The sequence below is a fragment of the Mustela putorius genome, unplaced genomic scaffold, assembly GCF_011764305.1.
Source record: "Mustela putorius furo isolate JIRA1106 unplaced genomic scaffold, ASM1176430v1.1 tig00000228_pilon_pilon_pilon, whole genome shotgun sequence".
NCBI lineage: Eukaryota > Metazoa > Chordata > Mammalia > Carnivora > Mustelidae > Mustela > Mustela putorius.
Genome location: NW_025421322.1, coordinates 12,983,253 through 13,005,988, shown reverse-complemented (window position 1 = coordinate 13,005,988; position 22,736 = coordinate 12,983,253). Strand labels below are relative to the sequence as shown.

At 44.8% G+C, this 22,736-nt stretch overlaps 1 protein-coding gene across 10 annotated transcripts in view; it reads left to right on the top strand.

Moving 5' to 3' along the window:
- SYBU (syntabulin) overlaps window positions 1-22,736 on the top strand; it is a 113,137-nt gene extending 90,401 nt beyond the window's left edge. For all 10 annotated transcript variants that reach the window (XM_045078065.1, XM_045078064.1, XM_045078063.1 and 7 more), the window contains 4 exons: window positions 11,070-11,172; window positions 17,305-17,508; window positions 19,007-19,156; window positions 20,676-22,736. In XM_045078065.1, coding sequence (XP_044934000.1) covers window positions 11,070-11,172; window positions 17,305-17,508; window positions 19,007-19,156; window positions 20,676-21,780 — 1,562 coding nt within the window. In that variant the 3' untranslated portion in view covers window positions 21,781-22,736. The remainder of the gene's footprint in view (window positions 1-11,069; window positions 11,173-17,304; window positions 17,509-19,006; window positions 19,157-20,675) is intronic.

Here is a 22,736-nt window from a genome sequence, read left to right as displayed (position 1 = left end):
CACAGCTGGTAACTGAGGCTACTAAAGTGTCACCTCATAAAAAACAAAGAGAAACAACTTCACAGAGATTGAAAATGCAAGGGTAAAACCAAGCGGTGATATATCATGCATGAACCAAGGGGAAAGGAAATTGAGATATTAGAAGTGGAGCATGGCTGAGAGTTGCCAAGGTCCAGTGATGTAATTACCTGGAAGACTGTTCCAGTATAGAAAAAGGGGAAGGTCATTGCTGCTGAGAAAGTCAAGGGAGAGGGTCCAGTGCAAGAGGCTGCTTCAGCGAAGATGTAGATTGTGGCAACCCTTCCTGCACCCCTCCCTGTTGGGGCCACAGCCCTGGGGGGGTGGCCTGTGACTAGAGAATACACACCATGTGGTGCAGCCTCGAGGCTGCTGCACAGGGTGGGGAAGACGAGAGGAGGCTGCCAAGACTGTTAGGTCTTGAAGTCAACTAAGAAAATGGCTCTTCTGACAGAAGTGAGGTTAAATAAATAAATAAATACATAAAAGAGGGGCATCCCGGGGCGCCTGGGTGGCTCAGTGGGTTAAAGCCTCTGCCTTCGGCTCAGGTCATGATCCCAGGGTCCTGGGATCAAGCCCTGCATCGGGCTCTCTGCTCAGCGGGGAGCCTGCTTCCCTTCCTCTCTCTCTGCCTGCCTCTGCCTACATGTGATCTCTGTCAAATAAATAAATAAAATCTTAAAAAAAGGGGGGGGGGCATCTGGGTGGCTCAGCTGGGTAAGTCTCAGACTCTTGATTTCATCTTAGGTCAGGATCTCAGGGTCCAGGGATTAAGCTCAGAGTCTATCTCAGATTCTTTCCCCTCCGCCCTTCCCACTGTTGGAGCACTGGCTTTCTCTCTCTGCCTGTCTTAAATAAATAGATAAATAAATAAATAAAATCTTAAGAAAAATAAAATAAAACAAAATGAAAAACCATGCTGTTTTAGTGCTGTTGCCAGTCTCTGTAGCAAGTAGTAGATTATGTCATGTCTTCCTAGCGAGTGGGTGTTTTTGCTGCATTCATGGTCTGGAACTGCCTGCAGACAACACCACTTTACTGGGAGTGGAAGGTGAGATGACTTCAAAAAAGACTCATCCTTTCCTTTTATGCTCTGGACTTGAAGTCACAGACCTCATTCCTAGCCCAGCTCTGACTTTTCAGTGTTGATGACTTGTCAGTCCCCATTCCTCTCTGCCACCCCTGGATCCCCCCTACCTCCCCTGTTAACTCCCCCCACAATGTCATCCCTGCTCTGATCCCACCCCGCCACCTCAAGGCTGGCTTTTCCCTGATTTAGGTCTTCCTGCCAGACACGGAGGCAGGCACTTCATTTTAGTAATCACTGGATAAACACTTTTCCTTAAATAGAACCAGCTAGCTTTTTGAAAGGGGCAGAAAGTCAGTTCAGTTCAGTGAACTTGCCAAGAACTTAAAGATAAGGAACATGTAAGAGTCTGGAAAATTCTTCAGGGCGGATTTACTTCTGTTATTACCAGGTTCCCAGAATAGTCAATTAAGATGAAGTTCGTGGCCACAATAGATGTAATTCTCCCCAGACCTGTTCAATGGAAGACAATGGGAGATGGTTGCTTCTGTGCCCACCTGCTGAAAGGTTGGTGCCCAGTGCTGAGTCAGCACGGGGCGATGGTGGATGGTTGTGTGGTGGGTTTGGTGCCATTCAGCGTGTCAGCCATGTATACATCGACCACGCCGAAGGCAGCAAGTCAGGGCTGATGGGCTAACCCAGACAGGGAGTGTGCTAGATTGTGAGCTGATTCTCTCTGCTGAATGGTATTTGACACCCCCAGCTCCAAACTGGTCAGCCCATCCTCTTTATTTTTTTTTTAATTTTTTTAAGATTTAATTTCTTTATTTGAGAGAAAGAATACAAGCCAGGGAGAGGAGCGGAGAGAGAGGGAGAAGCAGACTCCCCACTGAGCAGAGAGCCTGACGTGGGACTCCATCCCAGGACCTCAGGATTGTGATCTGAGCCGAATGCAGGTGCTTAACCAACTGAGCCACCCCGAAGCCCCAGTCCCTCCTCTTTAAAACGGGATTTATGAGGACTTCAAACCATGGGCCAACTGCTAAATATCCCGCTAGCTCTACAAACCATCATGTGGGCACGAGTTTGGCTGGATCTGGGCCAGTTTTCAAATAAGCCACGTTTTCTCTATGTCCCTGTCACCCCTTACAACTCTTTGAAGATGGAGTTAGCCCAGAAAGGGGCTTCTGGAGATCTGTGAGGGGTAAATCATCCTGGAAGGTAGACTCTTTTCTGGGTGCTTGGTCCTTGATAAAGGTGATGTCTGGTCCACCTCAACTTCTGCTCACTCATCTTCAGCTTTCCGTTGAAGAGAGTCCTTGCAATCTGACTAGACCTGGAGAAAGATTCCATGTATTCTTTATCTTTGGATTCCTCTTCAGTGTGGTCTGTGACCGCTGGTTACATAGTCATCTGTGGTAATGACTAAAAATGCACATTCCTGGCTTCTCCCCAATCTTTCTGAACTGGAATTTTTGTGAGTGTTAACCAGATAAACACACTATTACTTAACTTTCCTGATGATCTTTAGGTAGTAAGATTTAAGAATCATTATATTATTAATAAGAATTATAAAGTGAGTATTTATGAGCCTGTCAAGCACTTCCCACACATTTCACTTTTCATTTATTTCAATTTCACAGCAACTCTCCAAGATAGGAACTTCTCTCCACCTAGAGTGGGGCCTGATGCATAACAACATGACAGATGCTCAATAAATTTTTGTTAAACAAGTTAATCATTTAAAAAATACATACACATATACATAATAAATAGGAAAACTAAGGCTTGGTGAGGGTAAAATCGCCTGGACAGGAACACAGAGCTGCTGAGAGATGGAGCCAGAGTTTATAGTGCCTTCTTTGGGTAGAGCTTGTTGGTGTGTGACTTTGCAGGCTGGCGCCTCCTTCTGGTGATGCTGGGTAGTGTGTGGCAGTGGTTATAGAAGATTCCAGAGGCACCTGATTGGCCTTGGGTTGAACTGACGGATCTCTTGCCTAGTGTTCTCTTTTTGGCCATCTGTGGTAAGATAACAGGGCACATATTTATTTATTACTGATCACGAGAACAGGCCCAGGAAGTTGGGTGATCATTCACAAAACCAAACAGCATCCGTTGTCTTTCCTGTACTCTACTCAGGTTGGCCAATGCATAGTGTTAATTTTCGCTGATGGTGATGCAAAGGGAGACTAGATGTATCTGGGGTTTCTTTCAGAAATGTTCACTCCCCCTGCTTTTTGGAAGTTTCTTTAGATGGCTTTATCTTTCTTTCATCTGCTTTCTTGCTCAGCAGGTGTATTCCCTGTGTTTCTATCAAGACAAGTAGTTGTACCAGCCCAAGATGAACAGATAGAGATGCCTTTGACCCTCTCAGTCCTCTTGGGTCTCATCTCTCATGCTCCTACCCTTCTTCCTCAGACCTTCAAAGCTTCCTGGCTCAGGGTACTGACCTTTGGTAAGAATAGGTCAAGCAACCTAAGTGCATTTTCCCTGGGGCTTACTTAAAGTGGGTTGTAACCCAGGAGCAACTCTATAAAGACATTTGGAGGAGACCATGGAGAGTTTGTTTTAGGACCACAGATTTTTGAGACATACTCTGTTGTACACACACACACAGTAAAACATAGAAACATAGTCTCCACTGACAAATGGCTGAAGGAAAACCACCTTTTGTAAAGAGTGTTTGTAAGAATGTTTGACTTAAGTAGGATAAGGCATTTTGTATTGTGGGTCTTTTTAAGGGAAAGATATTTAAAAGCTTTTTCTGGCCATCAAGCCACTGTACCAGTAGTTCTAACTAGAAATTATAACAACTAACATAGACTGAGTGCTTGCTATGTGCCAAGCACTGTTCTAACTTTCTTGTATGCATCGCCTAATTCCTGGAATCCCTTACCAATGCTTACTATTAATATCTTTATCTCCATTTCACAGATAAGGAAACTAAGGTAGAGAGAAGGTAAATAATTTGCCTAAGCCTTTACACAGTTAGTAGAAGAGGCATGATTCCTCAAACCCAAGTGACTTGACTCCAAAGTCCTCTTAACACTACATGGAATGGTGTGATTGCTTTTTCCTATAAAGTGCTTTTTCTTTAAAAATTTTAGATCTTTTTCAAAGGGAAAATCAATTGCCCATTATGTTAGTGTATCCTATCATTGGTTTATAAAAAGAGTAATAAGCATATGGTTAGAGGAGCGAAATGGCTCAGAAAGATATAAAGTGAAGATGAGGGTCTCTTTAGATCCCTACTGTCCCATTCCAAAGGGAAACGACTATTAACAGATCTTTTTTTAATCCCTCAGTGAAAATGTTCTGTGGATGTAGCCAGTTATATATTATTTAAAGATTTATTTATGAAGCAGCAGACATGCCACACCCACTATTCTGCATCTTGTTTTTCTTATCTAGCCACATGGCTTCAAGATGCTTTCATTGAGCAGGGACAGGTTCATGTCACTCCTTGATAGGTATTCGCCTAGGTGGCTGTACCACCTGACTTCACCAGTCATTGCTGATGGGCATTTAAGTTGTTTGTTCAATGCTCATGTGCGGGAGAAATTTCTCCTCACTCTCTTCTTGACTCTTATCAGAGTGTTTTTCTCAAACCTTCAACAGAGCTAGTATTCTCAAACTTAGATTTTTAAATTTTTTGCCAATCTGATAACTGAAAAAAATCTCTTTGTTTACATTTACTTTTTTTTTTATGTTACATATGAGATTGAATGTCTGTCCATGTGTATTGGTCATTTATTTTTCTCTATCTACCATCTGCTTGTTCATGTCCTTTGCCCATTTTTCTTTTAGGGTTTTTTCTTTTTCCCCCAATTTGTATGAGGTTTTGGTAAATTAAGGAGATTGCCTTTTGTCTGTCTTCTGTTGTAAATATTTTCCTTCAGTTTATTATTTGTCTTTGACTGCTATTTTCCTATAAGGAATTTTGCTGTTATGTAGTCATATTTTTTCAATACAAAACTGTCTTCCAAATACTTTAAATTTGAACCTCCTTTTGTTTTTAATTGTGTATATATTTATGCTTTTAAGTTTATGGTGGCTCCATCCATTAAACCTCAATCATAATGAAGGGAAATCCTTTCTGAAATTATGATACAAATGAAAATGCATTTACACTTTTTCAGAAAGTCTTTTGTTCTGAAATGCAAGAAAACTTGCATATATATATCTCCAATCAGTTTATTGATCTTTTGATCAAATATTCCTTTTCTAAAATAAATGCCTAGAGGGGTTTTAGAGAATAGTTTGCAGAAACTAAAACGAAAATCCTGTTTAGTTTGTGAAGAGTTTCTTGGATTCATTGGCTGGGTGCCCTAGAGCTTCGCAGCTAAGAGTCCGTTCTACAGAATCTACTTTAAAGAAGCTTTTTTTTTTTTTTTGTAAATAGTGTCTTCTTTAATTACATGTGTCCACTTCCGCAGCTGCTCCTTAATAGCTCTGCTTGGCTTCAGTGGAAATGGCTCCTCTCCTCTCTAGAGACCTTTAAATAAAAGATCTGTGTATCTGTGTGTGTGTGTTGGGGGTGGGGGAGAAGGGATGGGGAACTATTTTTTTGTTTTTATTTTTTCCCTTTTTAATTTGTTGCCTCTGTTTGAGGTAGGGATGTAGGTGGCCAATCTGAATTAATTTGATAGCTTTGTGGTGACAAAGGATAAAGGAAGGTTTGGGGTTGCTTCAATCAGTGGTTTAGAATGGCTTAACACAGCTTAGTAGCCTCTGTTTTCAGAGGCTTGTGATGTTCTGATGTCTGAGGACTCCATAGTCTCCTGAAAGCAAAAATAATAATGTCCTAAGAGACCAGTTCGCAGGCAGTGTTTCAAAAAAAGAAGTCTAGTTATCAGTTTTTGCACATACTCTTTTTGTTTCCATTTTTCCTTCCTTCTCTCATTCCTGGCCTCACCATCACATGCACAGAATGCTTATTGCCCTGACATTATGAAAAAGAGTCATGCCTCTCAAGAGAACCAGCGGTCCTACAAGCAAAGGCCACCAGAGTTTCTGGAGGCCAGGGAGCAGAGCTCACTAGTTGGAGAATGCCTTCTGCCGCACGATGTGCAGTCACCAAGACATTGGCATCAGGAGGTAGAGGTCATCAGGGTCATCCACTGCTTTCAGTCCTGGAATCCTGCTCCACCGACGCCAGTAGCTGACCAGAGACAATACTGATGAGGATAACTTAGGCATGCATTTAAAACTCCCTTTAGCTGTTCAAACACAAGTCTGCGACAGCAAATACTGTATCCTGCGCTCTTTCCGAGTATTCTCTATGACATCAGATTCGAGGTCAGTTATCTACACACAGGCATGTGGAGACAAACACGCTCTTGACCACAAAAACTGCTTTAGGCTAATGTCATCCAAAAATATATGTGATGCAATATGAAATTTCTGGAAATGAGCATATCCTTTGGCTTAAAAATTCTTTCAGGCATTGATTCTAAAGAATAGCAGACAAGGGGGCACCTGGGTGGCTCAGTTGGTTAAGCATCTGCCTTCAGCTCGGGTCATGTTCTCAGGGTCCTGCAGTAGCCCTGACTTGGGCTCCCAGCTCAGCGGGGAGTCTCCTTGGCCTTCTTGGCCTAAGTACAAGTCTTGCCTCCACCTCTTGATAGTTGTACCCCCTTGTGCATGTCATTCAACTTCTCTGCCTTGTCTGCAACAGGGACTGATAATTGTCTCTACCTCATAAGGTCTGTACTATCATGGGAAGTAAATAAGTTGATAAGTAAATATGCTTAGAATGGTTTCTGGCATATAGTATTTTTTACTCATAATAGAAAAATTGAACATAGACTATATACTCACTGATTTAATAGAACACAACACAGGGGCACCTGTGTGGCTCAGTCAGTTAAACATATGACTCTAGTTTTCCTCTCAGGTCGTGATCTCAAGGTTGTGAGCTCGAGCCCCACTTCATACTCTACACTCAGCACGGAGTCTGCTTTGAGTTTCTCTCTCCCTTTCCCTCTCCCTCTCCCTCTGTCCCTCTCCCTGCTCTCTCAATCTCTCAAATAAATCTTAAATATATATATAAATATATCTTAAATATATATTTTATATATATGTGTATATATATATAAACCTATAATGTAGTATATTTTGAAGATATTCACATATTAAAAGAAAATCAATTAGACTACATAGTAATGTATTAACTATGAATGCTGAGTAATTATACATCAAAAGGTTAACTTTAGTTATTTTTTGGTGATGGAATAATAGACTGCATTTTGTCCTGCGGATCATTGCTGTTTTCTAAATTTCTTAAAAAGGAAATGTGTAATAAAAGTTGTCTTTTTAACCCCTGCAGGAGAAGAATGGCTAACATTTATTGAGACCTTACAAGGGATCAGGTGGTTTATGTGTGTGTGTGTGTGTGTGTGTGTGTGTGTGTGTATGCATGTGTTTGTAAACACACACACACACACACACGCACACACACGCACTCCTTGCTTACAATAACCTTAAGAGGCAGAATCCATGATTATCATCTCCGTGCAACAGATGGAGAAAATGAAGCGCAGAAAGGCGAAGTAACTTGCCAGAAGGCCCCCATCTAGTGACCGGTAGTGGTGGGATTTGAACCCGGGCTGTCTGACGCAGGGCCTATATTTTTAGGTTAGGTGCCATCTTTGTATGGTTTGAATAATACCGATGATCCTTGAGCTATAATCCCCACAGCACTAACCTAGTTGCACACGCTGATTAAAGGAAATGAGTAGAAAGAGCCTCTCCTTCCTTGAGTCTTTGTTGCCAGCTGGTAGGTAAACGGGGACTTTCAGATCTCCAGTCTTCCTCTCAGTTATCTTGCTTAGTAAATGAAAGAGTTTGTGTATCAGATAATGTAGTGCAATTGACCTTTCCGCGTATCCGTTAAGAAGAGTGTGTTGACTTTACCTTGCATTAACCAAACTGAAAATGTATTTTAAAACATAGCAAAGTGAAATGGCGTTAAGTAGCGTCGATGTTTTCTCTATCCTCTTACTCAGTCCTGCATGCAGCCACTGGGTACCCGTCATGAATCTTCTAACCTCTTCCAGAAGGTAAGAAAGAGAAGTATAGGAACAAACGTGCGCCCCGCCCATACCTAGGAGTCAATATGTCGAGTTCCAATAGCAGTGAGGTGGAGAGTGAACTCGTCCCTTCAGTTCAGAGTACATAATTACCACAGATCAAAGGCATCTTGAGGAGACAATGGATTTTCAGCAGTTGTCTGGTCTGTTTCTGTTGTAGAATTTCTGTTTTTATTCAGGCAGTTAAGTTATAATTGGTGGGATTATGTGTTTCTTTTAAGGGATGTAAATTGGGTGTTTCGGAGTCATAATCTTACGTTAGAAAATCGTCTCTCGAGCCTGGTGGCTGCACCCACAGGATCTGTTTTTTGAAAACTGTCTGCTTTTATCACTTAGTCACTAACCTGATGATTTACTAGCAGACAGGGCTGGTGGAATTAGGAGGTCAGGACTAGCATATTGCCGGATAGCACTACCAATAATCATGAATCCTTGAGACTGTAAAATACTGCAGTTTAGCTAGTGCATTATGCAGAGGGAACTAATTATATTTGGGGAGCCCGTTACAACATTAGACGGAGTCTCTGAAATCCGGAAGGAATAGCCACTCTCAGTCCTGATAAACTGCCTAATTCTCCTGGACTTCTGGTGGGAATTAGGATTCACTGCCATCAACTGTGCTAAGCGGCCATTTTTGGTGTCTTTTCCAGAAGATGAAATTCCAGAGAGGTGCTGGGAGTCCAGGAAGGGACTTCTGTCTCTGCCCTGCCTTTCCTTCTAGCATAATTAATACAACTTGTCAGTGAGAGGATCTGTTCACCAGTGGGCCAGTCTGGCTGCATCTCGTACCAGTGGTCCTCTTGGCTGTTAGGGAAACAGGACTATATAGTGTATCCAGGAAGTTCCCCTGCGCCCTCCTTCTTCCCACTGCCTTCTTGAGGACGCAGCATGGTGTGGAGAAGTGGCATGGAGACTTGGTCCTGACCAGAATTTGTCCCCCACAAGCCTTGGGCAAATCAGTTTTGAATTTCTTCAGTAGTAGAATAGCGAGATTGACGTCTGCTTTACAGACCTGTCAAGATTAACAGATACAAAGAATAGAAAACTTGTCCTAGAGGGTCTGGTGCCTAGTAGGCACTCAATAAATAGTTACTATTGTGATGATAATTATAGCTCATGGCTTGTTAGAAACTCAAAGGTTTTTAACACGGAGGACATGGGGAGATGGAGAAGAGAGGGGAGTTGAGGGAAATTGGAAGGGGAGGTGAACCATGAGAGACTACGGACTCTGAAAAACAATCTGAGGGTTCTGAAGGGGCTGGGAGGGGTGGGAAGTTGTGTCAGCCTGGTAGTGGGTATTGTGGAGGGCACGCATTGCATGGAGCACTGGGTGTGGTGCATAAACAATGAATTCAATGTATTTTTTACACTGAAAAGTAAAAAAAAAAAAAAAAGAAACTCAAAGGTTTTAGGTCATTCCTATTTTTCTCAACCCAGAAATGTGAGCTGGCTCTGGGTTCTAGACCACAAGAGTCACAAACTGTTGTAGGAGTTGAGAGATAAGGTCAAATAAAACTGTATAGCTAGATTTATTTTTCCAAAAGCCTATAGAATTTTACCTTTTTAAAAATCATCTCTTCCTTCTTCTCATTTGTTCTTTTTTTTGCCTCTTCCACTCTCCTTCACTCCCCAAGGCAATCCATGGAATAGTTCTATGATGACCATTTCAGAACTCTGTATGTTTTTTGTTAGAAATAAATTTATATTAATTATTCTGCCACACAACATGTTTCTAATTACATAACAGTCTGTAGTCTGTACTCAAAATGTAACGTGATTTTTGTAAACTAATGAACACTCTCCCTCCCCCTCCCCCAACTACAATGTCACACATCCCTATAATAACCCCAGTTTCCATCACTGTCGCTGTGAACTTTCTTCATTCTGCTTGGAAATGTTCAGTTCTGCCTTTTTGTGAAGGATGTGTTATTTGTTTGTTTGTCTGTTTGTTTGTTTTTTAAGATTTTATTTATTTATTTGACAGAGACACAGGGAGAGGGAACACAAGCAGGGGGAGTGGGAGAGGGAGAAGCAGGCTCTCCACTGAGCAGGGAGCGCAATGCAGGGCTTGCATTGCTCAAAGCAGACGTTTAATAACTGAGCCACCCAGGTCCCCCATGAAGGTTGTGTTCTCAGTAGAAAAGCAGCAGGGGCCCCTGGGTGGCTCAGTGGTTTAAAGCCTCTGCCTTCAGCTCAGGTCATGATCCCAGGGACCTGGGTTCGAGCCCCGGGTCGGGCTCTCTGCTCAGCAGGGAGCCTGCTTCCTCCTCTATCTCTGCCTAATTCTCTGCCTACTTGTGATCTCCATCCATCAAATAAATAAATAAAATCTTAAAAAAAAAAAGAGAGAAAGAAAGAAAAGCATCCGAGCAGTCAGAGTCACTCATCAGAAAGCAGGTTCAAGGACCTGTCTGGAGCCCTCCTCACTGTCGTCCCCGCTGCTTGCCCCCTGCTGATTCTCCCCAGACCTAAAAGAGCCAGATTCAGGAACGGCTAGCTGACTGCAAAAGCCCAAAGATACACTCTCCTGGAAAAACGACTCTGGGACTGACAGGCATGCTCTTCCTTCTGCCTGAAGTTTGGGCCGGAACGTTCCTGTGGCTGAGGGAGGGCTGAGGACGCACAGGAAGAGCACTGCGTGTCTGTCCCCACCTCGGCCACCAGGGAGTGTCCGCAGGAAGATAGGTCTTTATGAAACCAGCCCCGCTGGGCTTCTAAGCTGTGTTTATGAAATATTGTCCTCGTTCTCGCACCTTCTCTTATTTGCTTTGAGGAACGGACCGAGAGCCGGGAAGCTCTGGAATCCTGCCACTTGCTGAGCTTTGAGTGTGCCCCTGCGGGGACATGGGGGCCTGGCCGGGCAGGGAAGTAGCCAGCCTGTTCTCAGGTTTCCTTCCTTCACGCCTCTCTCTCTGCCCCCTGTTGTTTTTCAGGTAGTGAAGCGGATTTTAGCTCCTCCAGCAGCACGGGCAGCATTTCCGCTCCTGAGGTCCATATGTCTGCCCCGGGAAGCAAGCGGTCCTCTTTTTCACGCAAGTAGGCACAGTTTCCTGCTCTGTAATTATTAAGATGCTTTACACAGGTGACTTACCTGTCCTTTACGTTCCTGTGGAACCACCTGAATGAACTGTCATTTCATATTTTGTTATACTCAGTGAGCAGTTTTTGTTTTCTATAATGATTTGCAATTGGAACTTTTCACTGTCTTCCCAGCAGCGGTCACAGGGCTTAGCCAGGGTGTGTCTGCCCGTGGCTGTCTCTCATCCAGGCCTTGGCTGTGTGGCCACTCGCCCTTCTCTCCCTTCCCCTTCCCTCACTCACCTGTGTACTTACCTGGTTCACAGGTAAGTACACAGGTGAGTATCTACTGTGTACTTACCTGGTTCCACTTCCTACCTGCTTCCCCTTCATGAATCTGTCATCTCTTAGCTCTGAAGCCTCTGACTTCACCATTTCTTTCCACTAGCTGAGTTTGCATTTTATCCTCGTGAAAGAGACATAGTGAGCCCTGATTACTCCCAGCGTTCACTTGGGGAAGGGGTGAAAAGAGAATAAAGTTCATAGACGTGGGTGGCCATCACCACAAGAGGCGTGAGAACAGAAGTGCTACAGATGTGGGCTCTGGAGCCCCAGCTGCCTGGGTGTGATGGCCCGCTCCACCCCCTACAGGCTGTGTGGCCCTGAGCAAGTTGCTTAACTTCTCTTTGCCTCAGTTTCCTCATCTATAAAATAGGGCTACAGTCATTCCCACTTCGTAGGGTTTATTGTTAGGATTAAATTAGTTCATGCATGTAGAGTGTGGGTCCGTGCTTAGAGCGTAGCAAGCATCAACAGATGTTCGCCATGGATGCTATTTGGGTTGCGGGAAGAGAGGGGCTGTGGGAAGTCATGAGCTACCATTTATATTTGGCAGGAAAAGTGGTAAGCCTAGGATTCTCTCCTACTTTCAGTGACCTTATTCATTCAATAGGTATTTATTGAGCATCTACTATGAAGGTCTAGAGATAGGGCAATAAACAAAACTTCATGGAAATTATATTCATTCTAGTAGGAAAAGAAAGACAATAAATACATAAATAATAAAATTTTTTAAAAAACACACAGAGAAAGGCCATTGAGACTAATAGGATGTATGGCATCTTTAGGATAGGGTGTTTCCAAGAGACCTCTGTGATACGTTGAGCTCTGAACCAGGGACCCAAACATTTCAATGGAGTGAGCAGCAAGACCTCTGAGGATGATTTGTCTTTAGATTTTAGGCAAATCCCTTCACTTTCGTGGGCCACAGTGTCCAAGTTTGTAAAAAGAGGGTTGGACCACATAATTTTTAAGGTCCCTTCCTTCATGGAGAAAAACTGATTAGTTACTAAAAAGTTGCATTCTCAGGATTCAGCAAGCAAATATTTCCCATTTCTCTTCAGTGAGCAAAACATTTAGCCGATGTATTTTGCTTGGGCTACTGTCACAAAAGAGTTAAGTCCACAATGAAAAAGCACAGTTATTCTAGCCCCAAACATAATCTATTTTGGAAATAAAGTACCTCTAGGATCACAGAATATGAATATAAACATTTTCTGTATAAATCAGTTGTGGCTTCCTCTGAGAATAAACCATTTATCTAACGCATTCAAGAAAATTAGCACATACCTATAGTACAAGTCTCAAAGAGCAGAGAACAAGAGAAAAAAAGAAATGGCCTGTCAAAGAAGCCAATTTTATTAAACATTTCAAAAGAATTTGTGTGGTTAAGTTCCAAGGTAATGTCTACAATACTGAGTGACTTAGAGAAAATTGTCTGGTCTGGAATCTCTGGTTTCTCCAAGTGACTGAAAACTGAAACGCGAAACCTAAAATAGCTAAGTAGAATTATGTGCAAATCAGATACATGCTTAATAGATGGAAAATTGGAATTGGCAGTATTCTATCCATTATATTCACTTTTTTTTTTTTTAATCAGACCCAGGCACAGAGCATAGTCAGTAGATTTCTGTGAGGTGGTACCTTGGACATTTCACGTAATTTTTGTGTTCTCCAGGGCTGTGCAAGGACAACTCCCCTAGATGGGTTGGGTATCCTTGTCAACCTTGTAATAGTTTATGATCCTTTTAAATGGCTTGTGCCTCCTATAATAAATGAATTTTCTCTGTGGAGAATCAGCTTCTGGGAGGAAGGTGAGAAGAAACTTGGGTGGTGAAGGGGTGGGAAAAGTAAGCAACAGGTGGAGCTGGTGAGAATATTTTTGGTGGGATTTTAAAAACAAGACTTAAGGATTTACAAATGATCTCTTCTTACAGGCCAACTCTGCTGACATTTTTGAGAAATTCTTTCTCTCTCTCTCTCTCTCTTTTTTTTTTTGAAGATTTATTTATTTATTTTAGAGAGAGCGAGAGGGTGAGGGAGAGGAAGGAGAGAGGAAGAAGGAACAAGGAGAGTCTTAAGCGGACTCCAGACTGAGCTCAGGGCTCAGTCCCATGACCCTGAGATCATGACCTGAGCCCGAATCAAGAGTTGGACATTTAACCGAGTGCATCATCCAGGTGCCCCTGAGGAATTCTCTTTCTTAAACTGAAATCCTAATCTGGCCAAGGGCAGATAGAAGTGAGAAAGAAAAAAAAATAATAAAGTTTGGAATTTGGAGTCAGAGAGACATGGCTTGAGTTTAGCCACCATTATTTATTGGCACACGAGCCAGAGCTCCGAGCCTTACTGCTCTGGAAAATGGGGTAATAGTGGGTGGCATCTACGTCACCGAGTTAATTGAACTAACGTATGGGTGCTTAACATGGTGCCCAGAATTTTATAAAAGGGCCATAAGTGGATATTTTCATCAGTAGTGGTAAGAATAATATTGATAGCCATGAGAATGAAATGATGACGGTGGTGGTGATGATTGTCTTATTTTGCTTGGGCTACTGTCACAAAAGAGCACAGACTTGTGGGCTCACACAGCAGGAAGTCACCCTCTCACAATTCTGGAGGCTGGAAGTCCAAGAGCCAGGTGTCCGCAGGATTGGCTTCTTTGGAAGCCTTGCTCCTTGGCTTAGAACTGGCCATCTTGCCTCTGCTTCATCAGCAGAACCTTTCTCTGTGCCTGTGTCCACGTCTCCTCTTCTTATAAGGACACTAGTCGAATTGGATAGGATTTCATTACCTTTCTTAAAAGCGGTTTCCAAATACAGTCACATTCTTAGGGACTGGGGGTGGGACTTCTATATTATGAATTGGGAGTGGGGCACGGTTCAGCCCATAACAGTGACCATGGGGATGATGATGATAGTAATGTTGCCGTGGAGTAAAAAGGACAACATCGGGCGAATAGACATTCTCCTTGGCCCCTTGTGAGGTTCCCTTCTTCTCTTTCTCTTCATTTCCATCACTGTATTCAGGTGTGCAGGAGGGGGCAGGGGCAGCAGAATTCTGTCTCCTCCTTGTGGACTGCATTCTTCTTGTCCACCACAACGAGGGATTTAGTGTGGGCTGAGGAAAGTAGCATCACATTTTCCCGGCCATGGCCATGGCAAACATGGACCCTTGGCCTCTCCTTGAAAATGTTTTGCCATGACTTTGTACCTCCATGTGTTAGCATTTGAACTGAACTAAATGTAGGGAATAAGACTGATACTTTTAAGCATGTAGTTTCTTTTTTATAAGTTAGCTATTATATTCTAACCACTCATTTCCTGAAATATAATTGAAGATTTAATTGTACTTTAGTAGTGTTTAGTACTTGAAGGGATTTTGCTTTATTCAGTATACCAGATGAGTTCTTCAAAATCCCCATCTAATTTCATTTGTATCTTAATGACTGCTCTGCAGTAAAAGTCAGTGGTGAATTCTTCAGGTAATAACCACATCCATAGCCAGTACCTACATACCATTTAAAAGCCCCAGACAATATATTCTATTTGTGTAAAGTAAGGAGACATTTCTTCAGAGTTAAAAAAAAAAAAAATCTGTATTTAAATCTTAGTTCGGTGTGCATTTTTGGACCAGATTTTTCCCTGAACCACAGTTATTTCACATAACTGAATACTTAATGTAATGTAAATGAGAGGTAATAATTGTACCAGCTTTATAGCATGGTGGTTGAAATTAAGTAAAACTGTGCTCTCAAAGCATCTGGAACAGGGCTAGGGTCTCAGAAGGTCGTTAGTGAAGGTCGACTCAGAAGGGGATTGCCCAGGTCAAACTCAGGGCTAGCTCTTTACTTTCAGCCCTGGCTTGTAGTGGTTAATCTTGCATATTTCTCACTGTCACATTCAGAAATAGTCAGGCCAGCTGGAGTAGGCTCAGAAGTGAAGTGTGGAGAAGCGGATCCAAGCCAGAGCCCGTGTTCTTTTCTGCTGCTCAGCCCAGCACCCCTGGGCTGCTGAAGTTGGTTTGTCACAAAGCCATCAGTCCATCTGTTCCATATAAAGTGTCCCCTTCTCACGAAAAGGAGGCAGAGTCTATCTGGATGATTTCAAAAGGAAAGAACTTTTTAACTTTAGAATTTGGTGATGTTTCATTTATATGTGATTTACTGGGTTGACAGCTAGTTGAAATTACATTTGATTTTAAATAAGTGCAGTTTCGGAGCCAAGTTTACCCACACGCACACGCACATTTACACACGTTTCTCATTGATATGCGTCCGTTGGGTGCAGCTGTAATCGAAACTGCAAGGGGGCGGGGCATGGTCAAAAAGCAGTACTTCTGTGTGAAAGTATCTTGTTCTCTTCTGTTTCCTTGTAATGTCATCAAGAAATATTCCTGACACCGAACTGTTACCCTATTTAAGTAATTTCAACATTCTCAAGTTGCTTCCTTACATAGTGGGTGTCAAATCTCTGGAAGTAAATGAATAGGGAAGTCCAAACAAGTTGATCCTGTCATACTATCCTGCAGCGGAATCGCCCTTCACATCTTATCAAACGCACTTGCATGCATTCTTTGATTCACATCAACTCTGCGAGGGAGGCAAGAAAGGTTATTACAGATCCCCTTGTATTAAGTAGCTTACTTGCCTAAGTTCCTAGTAAGTGGCAGTGCCAAGGCTACAACCCAGTTTATTCATTTAATAGTCATTATTTCAGGAGCTCCCACCATGTGCCAGCAAGTAGTGGGGACAGAACAGACTATGCTCCGGCCCTCAGAATGCCCTCGTCTAGCAGGAAGGACACACAGTGTGTGGTTGTGATGCCATGAGATAAATTTCAGAGTACTAGGGACCACTAAGGAGCCCCATGTACACAAGTCTAGAGAAGGAAGAATCCAGGAAGGCTGCCTGGAGTAGGTTTCCATTGGTCTCAAAGTTGGAGATATCCCAAGGCTTAGGGTAGGGAGCAGGAGGACATTCTAGGCAGAGAAAACTGTAAGTTCAAACACATAAAGGTGATGGAGAGCTTGGATCATCAAGAAACTGTAAGTTGTTTGGACTTCTGGAATACAGAGGGAGGAGGGAGGAGTGGCAGAAGATGGGTTGGACGGGGAGGTGGGATTGGACCTCATGAGGCATGGGGGCAGCCATGACAGCCATTGAGGACAGTGACATCCAGTTCCATTTTGGAAAGGCCACTCCAGCTGCTGAGGGGGCAAGACGACAGGCCGGGAAGCCAGGAGAGGGCTGTTCCAATCCAGCAGCTAAATGATAAAGGCTGTGTTAAGTCATTGGGGGTAGAAAGAAAAGGAAAGAAAAAAGGTGGTTAAACTATAGACTTGAGACATTTGTGTGGACTGTGTTCATCTGTCCTCTTTTCTCCTCCTCCTCTGTGGGCAATCCCCTTTCTCTTTATCCTCCCAATGAACCACCCTGGTTTTCTTACCCCAATATGAACCAAACCCAAACATGTTGAAGCTGAGAACAGGTGTCCTGGCACAGCCTCCAGAGGGGACCTCAACCAAATCAATATTTGACGCGGGGTGTGCTCTTAACAGCCATTTGGGATTAATCCAAAGCAAGCTTTATGGTCAGAAACTATTTGCGCGAATGGCAGGCGATGAGGTTGTCCGTGCTAACGGCAGATGGAAAGAAATCTCGGGCAGGTGGGAAGAGGGTCGCTCAGAAGGACAGTTTGCTAGTAATTATGTTGCCCTTTCAACTCTATGCATTGAATTTCCTTAGTAGTAACTAGCATTGGAACACTGGTCGCCCCAGGCATGTGAACATTTTACATGCTTTTCTCCCAGCCGAGGGCCCCATGGGCGGAGTAATGGAGCTTCGTCACACAAGTCTGGCAACAGCCCGCCCTCCCCACGGGAGAAGGACTTTCTGTCCATGCTGTGCAGGAATCAGCTGAGTCCCGTTAACATCCATCCCAGTTACGCGCCTTCCTCCCCAAGTAGTAGCAACTCGGGCTCCTACAAAGGAAGCGACGGCAGCCCAGTCATGAGGTGAGTGGGCTCCGGGGTCTGAATTTGCCCTCATCGATAAGTTTTCTTGCAAAAACTTAGAAACTTGAAAGAAAAAAAAAAAGGTATACAACTCTTGAGCCTTATTCTGTAGTAAAGTCACTTCTCTTTCCTTTCCCCAATGAGCTAATCCCTCAAGGGCAGCTGCAGAAAGAACACAAAGCATAGTTTCTGCTAAGGCTTATCAGTCTGAGGAGTGACATGCCAGGGAGGAAAATGGCACAGGGGCAGTAGGAGGGACCGACGTCTTTCCCTCAGAACAGGAAAGAGTCATTCAGGGGTTGGTTCATTCATTCAAACATCAGATATGGCTTGAGTACCACATTGTGCCAGGCACTGTGTAGAGCACTGGGAATGGGACAGTGAATGGCAGATAGGGTCCCTGGGCCTACTGCCTGGAGGACACTAAAGACATTGCTCATTTAATGACAAAAACACATTTAAGGTTATCCTGTGAGTACCGGTTGCTGTATGTGTTTTTAAGAGGTCAGGAGGGGATCCAGCTCAGTCTAGAGGGATCAGAGGAGGCCTCCCTGAGGAAATAATTTTGAAATGGAATCTGAAGGTCAAGCAAGGAATTAATTAGTCTGGGGTGGGGGTTGGGGGGCAGGAGGTTCTGGAAAAAAGGACCTATGCAAGCTAAGGGGCCACAGCAGAAGCGCTAAAAGGTTGGGAGCTGGACATGGGTCATCTTGGACGGAGCGCATGCTCAGGGGGAGCAGAGCAAGTGTAGCGGCCTGGACGGATTCCAGAGTCAGGGCAGAAGCTGGCAACTTTCCTCCCTCGTCTTCTTCCTTCTGGGTGGTCATTCTCGCTCATTGCTCTGGTACAGCAGGGATGCCCCAAGCTTGGCCAGGCCTGAGAGAGGCTGACATTCCAGCTCAGGAAGTTTTCTCGAACCCTGGGCACCTCTCTTACAAACCACATTCTGGTGACAGTGCAGTAGCCTTTACCCATTGGAAGAAGGAATGGGTAAAGATCAGATCGTCAGATCGTCAGATCAGCACCCTCACACCAGGGATTGATCTAGAAACAATGTGAATCCAGCTCCTAACCATCAGGATGGTTAGGCAGTGGCACATTGTGTGGAAAGTCAGGACATCTCACTCTCCCTCCCACCCCGCCAACCCACGCATTGTCCTCTCATCTAACAGTGGGTTACTCTGAACCCACAGGCAGGCCCGTGCACAATTGTGCATTATTTTGTATGAGCTCATTCCCTAAGCCATAGAGAATTCTCCCTCTCCACTGTCCCCACCTTCTCCACAAACACCCTCCCCGCAGTCTCCCAAGAAATGTGAGGTCCTAAGTTGGCAGGTAGGTTCCAGTCCCCCTTCCCAAGTAAAGGACCTTTACTGAGGTTGAAGACCCCCAGGACACAGCTGCCATTCTTTCTCAGGCAGTTAGCTTCTCAGGCTGTTAGCTGTGCCCTAACTGTTCTCACAGAAGAAGGAACATTTCATTGCTTGGATTGTTTCAGGCGCTCTGGAAGGTACATGTCCTGTGGTGAAAATCACGGTGTCAAGCCTCCAAACCCAGAACAGTATTTGACGCCTCTGCAGCAGAAAGAGGTCACTGTGAGGCACTTGAAGACCAAGCTGAAGGAATCTGAGCGGCGGCTTCATGAAAGGTGAATCTGCGCGCCTTTCACTCCCATGCGGGACACTTTCTTTTCCCATCAAGTGAAATCCAAGCCCACACTCTAGAGAAATAGACAAGAAGAAAGATGATTTCACTGAATTTTTGCCAAATTCCTTAAATTGGTCTTTCAAAAGAGCCATTTCATGTTCCTGCCTGATTTACTCCTTCAGGAGGTTGAGGGACCCTTTCAGGTTAGAGGGGATCCCTGCTTTCTCTACGTGTGTACAGCTTTGATGTGAAGTGTTGGGCGTGTGCGTGGCTATTTTTACACAGCAGGAACACTGGCAGGAACAGTCCCCTACTTCCAGCAGAAAGGGTCACACAGAGGGGCCCCTCTCAAGCCCTGTTTCTCTCTCTGAGAGGGTGGATGGCCTGTGTATTGTGATTCCTGCAGGCTATTTCTGTGCTGAAGGAAGAGGTTCATTATTCTTGGCTAAGTGTTAAGGTAAAAAACAAAAAACCAAAAAACAGCCCGTGCTTAAGAGATCTTATCTCAGAAAAGACCTTTGACATCTTGGGGCAGGCCAGATTTTCTGCTTAATGATTTTCCCCTGGAACATTCTGGCATAGCCGCACCAATCTCTGACCAGGGTAGCTGTGAACTCAGGGTGAGGGTAGCATGAGTCAGACCTCACTTTCTGGAAATCTTTGTTTATGATTTGGGGAATCTACTGAAGGGGTTGAGCAGTCATGGCAGGGAAGCATGGGAAGGCAATGGAACTGGAGAATAGTCCAATCTGAATTTAGAGAAGCAAAACTGACGCCATCCCTTCATACAGATCATGATCCTGACTGCCTGGTCTTCATATCCACGGAGACTGTGAGGACTTGTATTTACATTGACTGTGAAGAAATGAGAGGTCAGGAAGAATTTTTCGACAAAGATCTAGAGATAGGGTCCCGTGAAGGATCTGAAACAGTGGGATGGATCTTCTTCAGTGTCGCATGGCTCCCCTATCCTCTTCCCTTGAGAAGAGTCAGAATAATCAGCGTTTCACAAAGTCCTTGCGACATGCAGCATTTTTTAATTTAAAAAATTTTCAGATTATACTATGATCAGAACAAGGCTGCAGGCCGAAAACTTAACCAGTCTGCCTTGTGTCTGTGGTGGATGACCAAAAGTGAAACGAACTTTCCTTCCACACAGTGTAGACGTAGGAAAGGGTAGGCGATGGATGGACAAGCAGGCAAAGAAGCTCTAATGCATTCCTATGACGAAATTTCAAATATTAAGTACTGAACAGAGGATGGTGCTTATACTTACCACACCGCCTGACAGGTCATAAGGCCTCAGAAAGAAAAACCATTTTTTATTCTGATTCAATTCCAAGCTAATACCTGTGAGGGGGGAAAAAAAACAAAAACAAAAACAAAACCCTCAAAACTGATTTAACCTCTGTGTTTCGAGGGGGAAGAGCCCGGGCTCTTGGCCCAGTGTGGGCATGGCCGTCTGTCTGCCCGGCTGAGAGCCGACATTTCCCTGAGCCCCGCTTGTCTTCTCCCCGCAGGGAGAGCGAGATCGTGGAGCTCAAGTCGCAGCTGGCCCGCATGAGGGAAGACTGGATCGAGGAAGAGTGCCACCGCGTGGAGGCGCAGCTGGCCCTGAAGGAAGCCAGGAAAGAGATCAAGCAGCTCAGGCAGGTCATCGAAACGATGCGGAGCAGCTTGGCTGATAAAGATAAAGGCATCCAGAAATACTTCGTGGACATAAACATCCAGAACAAGAAGTTGGAGTCTCTGCTTCAGAGCATGGAGATGGCGCACAGCGGCTCCCTGAGGGACGAGCTGTGTCTGGACTTCCCCTGCGATTCCCCGAGGAAGAGCTTGCCCCTCGGCACCGCTTTTGGCAAGATGGCGGACGGGCTGGCTCTGGAAGAGCAGGTCGTGGAGGAAGGGGCTGACCGCGAGCTGCTGGCGGGAGGCGCCAGGGCCGAGGGCGCAGATCTGTTGGATGGGATGGTGACGGCCGCCCCCAGCGAGGCCCCCGACCTGGAGCTTCTTCGCTGCGCGCGCGGGGCCGAGGCCCTGGAGCTGCGCCCCCTGGCGGCGGGTCAGGAAGAGGGCGGCGTGCTGGTGGAGCAGGCCGTGCAGACTGACGTGGTGCCCTACAGCCCCGCGGTCTCCGAGCTCATTCAGCACGTGCTCAAGCTCCAGGACCCCTGGCCCTCCAGCCCGGCGTCTCCCGAGGAGTCCGGGGCTGACTCGACCGAGAGCTTCCCGGAGTCCTTCTTGGCATGCCTGGTTGATCTGACGCCAAGAAATCCCAACTCCGCCATCCTTTTGTCTCCCGTGGAGACCCCATCCGCCGCGGAGGGTCCAGCGGCCCCTGCAAACCGCCTCATGAGAGAGCTGGATTTTGCAGGCTCGGTGGAGGAGAGACTGGACGTGGTCGTCCCGCTGCCGCGGGGGGCCGCCGGGAGGCAGTACTGGAGCAGCAGCTTCCTGGTGGATCTCCTGGCCGTGGCCGCGCCCGTGGTCCCCACGGTTCTGTGGGCCTTCAGTACTCAGAGAGGGGGGACAGATCCGGTCTACAACATCGGGGCGCTGCTGCGGGGCTGCTGCGTGGTCGCCCTGCATTCGCTCCGCCGCACCGCCTTTCACATCAAAACCTGAAGAGAAGTTGTCGCCCTGTGCCAGTCTGTCCCGTGTCCCGTGCTGCCCTGGGGCGGGGGGTGGGGGAGGGGAGGATGGGGGGAGACAGCAGGTCAACCTGTGGCGGTCTGTGCTCTGTCGTTTTGCTCCTCGGTATTTGATTTGCACTATATTTAGTTGACACCTGTTCGCTGTCTGAAACGAGAGGTATCTTCAAAGGCATGGAGACGTGGTTCAAGTTCAATGTCCCACCAGTGGTAGAGAAAGCATGCTCCTGACCCTGCCGTGTCGTCCGAGGTACCTGTGCTTCTCCTAATGGTTCAGGAAGAGAAAATGCAGAGTTTGCACTTTCAAGACAGCTTCTGTAAGGCCGGCATGTTCGCTCCTTGCTTCGCTTTGTGCCGTTTAAAAATGTGTAATTGTTACAGCATTCCAGTGGTCTTGTGCGCAGCAGGGGACTGTAACCAAAAATAAAACTGTACTTGTGTAATTGGTTTGAAGAAGTCTTGAATAGCTCCTTAGTGTCTTACTTGGGGTTGATAAGGTTTGAGTGTTTGGGGTTTTTTACTAAATGTAGCTCCAGAGTTGTAAAATGGCTTGTTTGTTCCTAAACCTGTTAATTGATGAAACTGTATGTAAGTTCACAATGTATTAACTTATTTTTTGCTTATTATATAGTGTTTTATTGGGAATTGTCTGTAACCATACACTTCAGCATGATGAAAATAAAGATTAGTGTTTCCATTTAAATAAATGTTTTATCCTCCTGTAAAATAATTATGTTTAGTTTTACTCCTGTATATGGTAAGAAAGACTAAATGGATAGGTCCTTTCTTCTTTAACAATAGGGGTCTGTAAAATGGAATTAAGGAATGAGAAAGAGGGGAAAAATTATTAAAGAAAGGTGAGGGTTTCCTACTGTCTTTAAAAAAAACTTTGCTTCGGAATAAAAGTAGCTTTGATTGTTTGCTCTGAAA